The sequence below is a fragment of the Fukomys damarensis genome, unplaced genomic scaffold (genome assembly GCF_012274545.1).
Source record: "Fukomys damarensis isolate Sample0158 unplaced genomic scaffold, DMR_v1.0_HiC HiC_scaffold_24, whole genome shotgun sequence".
In the NCBI taxonomy this organism is placed as follows: Eukaryota; Metazoa; Chordata; class Mammalia; order Rodentia; family Bathyergidae; genus Fukomys; species Fukomys damarensis.
In genome coordinates, this window is record NW_022900936.1 from 2509046 (window position 1) to 2515074 (window position 6029).

A 6029-nucleotide genomic window follows, 5' to 3' on the forward strand; every position below is an offset into this window, starting at 1 on the left:
AAAAAAAAAAAAAAAAAAATCCCAAATTTGCCAAATTCAGGTGGAAATAGTGACTTTTCAAAGAGGACAATTTCCCCAGGGACCTCATTCTCTGTTCCATCTTATAAAATATTTAACTTTCTGAATGCGATTGAAAAAAAAGCTCAGAAATATCAAGACACTGTCTATTTTAGGTGTCCTTCCAACGCTGAGCCTGTTGTGCCTCGTTTGATCACATTCACGACAAAAGGCTTGCTTGTGCATATTGGGGGCGTATCTGGGTCAACTGCTGAGCCGGGGGGCTGAAAGAATCATGTGTGCAAGGAAGACAGTGTGCCCGCATGTCGTGTGTGATCTGTGACGTGCGTGGTCTGTGTGCCAGGTCCAGTGTGTGGCCTGAGCGATGTATGCACGCTGTGCGTGTGAGGCTCTCTCCAGGGTGCGGGGGACAGTTTTCATGTCACGACAGGTCCGAGGCCCAGGCACCAGGCTAGGCGGGGCCGGACAGAGGAAGGCCCTGCTCCCCGGGAGCGCCCCTCTGCCAAGCCCTGGGCAGCGTGGCCCCTCTGACGCACCTTTCTGTGTCTGCGGTTTCTTTCTTATCTTTTGGAAACCAAGCACGGAACCTCTACATCACACACGAGTGAAGAGTCTTTAAGAACATGCTACGGCATTTCCGAGCATTCCTTGTTTTGAACGCCCAAATGTCTAAGTGAAGGACAGAGTCAATCACCACTTTGGAACCAAGATGTTAACAGCAAACAGGAAGCCTGAGAGCCGTGGTGGGGATGAATGGTCCCGGATTCCGGGAGGGGCCCACGGCAGGGACGCTGTGCCATCGTCAGCAGCCTCAGGGGGACGAGACTAGAAGCACGCGGCAGAGAACCCTGTGGTCGTCAATAAACCAGATGACCGGCAGATCGCTGCTCTACACTGCGCTTCTGAAAAGCTTTTCCTCGGTTGGGTGAGGTGGCTGAAGAAGGCTGACCAGGCCCCCCTGTGGGGGCGCACGCTGGGCTGTGGCTCTGCCTCCTGCTCCCTGAGCTCAGCATGAAGCAGGGGCTCAGTGAGCACGGACAGACCCCGTGACCCCTGTGTGGGCAGAGCAGACCGGCTGGTCCCGAGCGGGGGCCGGCTCTCTGGGGTCCTGGCTGCATCGGCAGACACGTGGAGTGGAAGGAGGGAGCGTCCCGGGCCACGTCCTGTCTGGGGGCCCGGGAGAAACCTGAGCCACAGGGAGGAAGGGGATGTGGCCCCTGCAGAGATGGCCCGTGGGCCGGGCCTTGCTCCTTCCTGCTGGGCTTGGGGCCAGGTGCCCCACTGCCCCCTCTGCCATCCGGGGTCACAGAGACACCGGCTGCGGCCTCCTCTGGATGGCTCCTGAGCAGCCCTCTTATTCTGAATCTTGCCCCAAACAAACAAGAATTTTGTCCCACAGCTTGAAAGAACACACACACACTCACGTGCATGAAAGAGGAGAAAGAACAAGACAGAGAAGGAGGATGGAAAAAAAGGAAGAAGAGACAGAAGTGGAGAGTTGGCTTCTCTCTTTGCTCTGTGGTGCAGGGATGGAGCCCAGGCCTGAGGAGCTGGGTTTCTTGGCCCCGTGTGATGGTTTAGAGCTAGATGTCCCTCTAAAGCCCCATGGAGTCATCGCCAGGACCCTTGGAGGGTGAGTGGATCATTAGAGGCGCTACAGCTGCCTTGACGTTAGAGGTGGCACTGGGCGGAGGAGAGGGCCACTGGGGCATGGCCTGGAAGGGGTCCTCCCTCCTGCTCCTCCTGGACTCACTGCTTCCTTCCCGCCATGAGGTGAGCAGCTCTCCTCCGCCAGGCCCCGAGGCCATGCTGCCTGCCTGCCTTGGAGCCACTGGACTATGGACCGAGCCCAAATAAACCCCTCCCCCTTTAAGTCACAGGCATCAGGTGTTTTGTCCCAGCCTGGAAGGCAGTGACTGGCCCCTCATGGGAACAATCACACCCCTCTCCAGGTGTTCTTATGTCTTCCGGACCCCTCTCGCAGTTAGACTAGAGCAGATCTTTCTGTGTTCTGACTGGGCACCAGGAAGCACCAGCTGCCCGGAACCTGAAGCACATGGGCTGGCACAGATAGAGGCAGAGGGCTGGGCACTACCTGCGGTCTGGACACAGGCTAGGAGAGTGGCCCACACCTCGCTTCCTCAAGGGCCACCCTGCCCCTGCACTGTGATTGCCCCGGAAGGCCCGTGAGGCCTCAGAGAGCTGTGCGCTCCCGTGGGACAGCTCAGCAGAGAAAGAGTCCGCGGTGAGAAGCACCTGCCCTCTCCCTGGCCCCCCTTGGCGAGGGGCTGGCAACCTCTTACCTCCGTCCATGAGGTTGGCCCAGTAGATGACCCTGAATCCCTGGAGGATCCCATTCAGGGCGTCCTTGGAGAGCGTGGACCATGAGATCGTGATGCTTTCTGGCGATGTTGCTATGGCTTGGACATTTTCTGGGGGGTAGCTGGGCACTGAAAGGAAATCATGAGTCAGTAGGGACAAGAAGTTGCTTTATTACCAAAGAGTTACTGAATCCGCAGCATGGTGCAATAGTCTAGTACATAAGCAAAATAAAAGCTAGCACTCAACCCCCAAATCAAAGTAAAGCAATGCCCCTTCCCTATACCAATACTACCGAAATCTGTTAAATACCTCAAGTCTCTGCTTTGCCATAATGGATTCCGTGGTGTCTCTTTCTGGTTACCTCCTTTTGGGTACCCAAAGAGAGGACCATGGCTTGTCTGCCTTATTTTCCTACACGCTCGCTTTAGGTTATGTTTTCTTTACACACTGACCGCATCCCTTCCACAGTCAGAGCTTCTGACACACAAACTAGAAGTCTAACTATTGAAAAGTGTGAGAAAGCTGAAATATAACCACATTCTCGCTGCCTTATCCTCCCCAAACCCTTTCTCCACACAGCGCTGTAATACTTTGCCAGAGAAGAGACCAATATGAGACACACAGAATAGTTTCTCTGCAGTATTTTAAGTATGTAGTTCATGCGAATCTTAAATACTGGACCTAAGAGAGGTGCAAAATAGCAACCGAAATATGCATCTTCATGAAAACGGCATTGAAGCAAAAACCCAAGAGACACACTTAACCACTCTGGCAAAGCTGAGAAGGTACGAATAAAATCCTGGTGTTCCAAGTTTCTGGTCATCAGGAGGATTGACCTGTCATGACTGCCGGAAATTACAGAAGCGAATCATAATTTACCTCCCCAAACCTACGATGAAGTGGCTGACTACACCGGGGCTCTACAGCACTGCCGGCTGCCTTAAAGCCTACAGCTCAACGCTCATCTGTGGGCGCAGAAGGCCGAATTTATTCCTCCTGCTCACTAGGGGGCGCCTGACGACTGCTCCAGAAAGCCCAATAAGCTTTGGTTACAGAATGCTTAAACACAGAAAGCAGTCCTAAAGAATAAAAATAAATACTACTCTACTACAAAGAAGGATCAACGTGAGTCACTTGTAGAAAGATTGGATGCACCTCGAGACCGTAGTGTAAGTGAAATAAATCACAGTTTCTCTTATAGGAGAAACCCAGAGTACAAACAAATAAATGAAAGTGGAACATAAAAGAGCGGTAATAGGAAGCAGGAGTAGGTCTTTTCCAAAAGGGAAGAGGGCCAAGAGATGAGGGAGAGGGCAGGAAGGAAGAGGGAGAAAGGGGAGTCAGATGTGTGCTGCACACGTGCCAGCTCCCCACGAGCAACGCACTCACGCGCGCAGCAAACGCAGATCCCCACGTGCAGCTCCACCTGAAACCTCCACACCGATTCGGGAGAATTTCTTCCGCACTCTAGCCAAGACTGTGCGGCAACAGGGAGAAATCCAGGTCCTCGGTTTCCCTGGGGCCAGACTCGACCCTGGTGCTCGACGGAGACCAGGAAGGTTCTGGAAAGGGAGCCCCGGGCTCCGCGGTCCAGCCCCGTCCAGGGCGCCCGGCCGGGACCTACCGTCCTCCAGCGTGGTGGTGATGATTTCCTGAGAAGAGGGCCCTGTGCCGGCGCGGTTGCAGGCCTGCACCACCAGCCCGTACTGCGTGAACTTGCTGAGGTTGTCCAGTGTGTACACCTCGCTGTCGCCAGTGGTGTCGATGCTGATGATGTTGAACTGGAAGTTGCCCCCCGTGCTGTACTCCCGGTACCCGATCTGGTAGCCGCGGATGATCCCGTTCTGCAGGTGCTTCTTGGGAGCCTGCGAGGGCAGAGAGGAGCGCGCTGAGGAGACGGAAGGGCGGGCGGACCCCAGCCCGAAGCCCGGGAGGCAGGATAAACAGGTGGCGAGGAGGACAGAGCCGGGCACTGTGCGTGGTCAGTGGGAGCGGAGCCGAGCCTGCCTGGAGTGGGGCGTCCTGCAGGACCCACCACGGCGAGGAGTCAGTCGCTGCAGGAGAAGGGCAGTGACCAACGAGAAAGTAGAGAATTCTAACAATCTGCCGTGGAAAGTCGCTTGAAACTTTCAGGGATGTTTCTCTGGAATTGTGTACTGCACTGCCAGACCACTGGCAGGCTTGGTCTCCAGCTCTTTGCCCTGTGTGGCTCCCGCCTTCTCTGTCTTCCTCCAGGGTGGGGCTGCCACGAGCCTCAGTTTCCCCCGTGGGCCACCTGGGGGTGAGCAGCTGCAGGGAGCAGATGTGACAAGCCCCTGCCTTGTCTCCCTGCTGGGAAGTCCCCAAAGGCGGGGCCGGCTTCCTCACTACACCTAGCTGAGGCCTTGACCCCGAGTCTGCGGGGACTGCTCAGCACAGGGATGCAGGGAACTAAGGGCACCAGAGAGTTCCCGCTCCGCGAGCTCCCAGACCACTCGCATCTCCGGGCCAAGATGGGCACTGATGGGAAGGTGAAGCTGTTCCCAGAGGCCTCGGTGAGCGGTGCTCTGGACCTGGGAAGAGGCCCCGGTTCCGAGGTGGGAGGATCTGGGCTGGCCTGTCGGTCTTCCCTAAGAAGCCAGGCGACACCAGGGGACACTGCGGGGAGCAAAGCGTCTGTAGACTGAACAGGCCACAGAAGTGTGTACGTGTGTGTGTTGTGTGTATTTGCTTGTGTCGTGTGTGCGGCCGTTCCTGGATGTTTCAGGATGCCCTGAGGTACCAACCTCTGTAGTTGATTACACCCCTTGTGTGTCGTGTGTAAAGTGACACGGCGTTTGCATAAAACTGCACACAGCCTCCTGTACACAGGCGTTACGCCACTCAGGTTCCTTGCGATCCCTAGCAGAGGGTGAGCCCCGTGTGACGGCTGCTATGCCGCACCGTTGAGGACAGGTGATACGGGAGACGTCTGTGTTGTTCAGTGCAGGTGTGACTTTTGCACGAGCATGTGTGATCTGCAGCTGGCTGAATCCTCCAGATACGGAGGGAGATTCAGAGGTACAGATGTGGATGGAGATATTTAAGTACAAACTTTGGCCCCGGATCTCTCAGAGTTGGGCAAAGCTCTGTTCAAAGGCGCGTGAGTCTTCGAGGGGGGAGAAGAGAAGCCCAAAGGAGCTGCTCACCCGGTGCGTGACCAGGAGTGTGCACTCCAGCTGCAGCGGGAGAGGCAGACATGCCCGAGGCGGCATGGGGTGGCAGTGGATGGCATATGTTGGGCTGGGCCCAGAAGATGGTCCTGGTGGGCATCTGGGTTTGTGTATGCTCTACGATGTGTCCAAAACAATAAAATTACCTAAGGGTCTTTTTTCAGCGTATGTCGCTATTGTTGAGCCACTGCATATTATTTAAAGTTATAAAAGCAAGCAATAAAAGGTCTAAGAATTCAAAAAAGAAAAGAAACTGCAGAGAACTACAAGTGCTGAATCCATGGTATCGGAAGGTAGGGGCAGGCGGCATCTGGCCCAGGAAAATGGGTTTAGAGTTTTCTTCCCCCCAGGACAGGGCTTTGTTAAGTGGCGAAGTTGCCCAGGCTGGGCTTGACGTGCAACCTCCTGCCTCAGCCTCCCACAGAGGCAAGTTTCTTTGTTTAGAGTTTTCTTGGACTCTGGCTATGTTTTTTTTTTTTTTTTTTTTTTTTTTTTTTT

General features: G+C 54.9%; 1 protein-coding gene across 1 annotated transcript in view; it reads right to left on the reverse strand.

Moving 5' to 3' along the window:
* Dscam (DS cell adhesion molecule) overlaps nt 1–6029 on the reverse strand; it is a gene marked incomplete at its 5' end in the record, with an annotated part of 531581 nt that overhangs the window by 85972 nt on the left and 439580 nt on the right. The window contains 2 exons of the mRNA XM_010636598.2: nt 2322–2468; nt 3965–4205. Coding sequence (XP_010634900.1) covers nt 2322–2468; nt 3965–4205 — 388 coding nt within the window. The remainder of the gene's footprint in view (nt 1–2321; nt 2469–3964; nt 4206–6029) is intronic.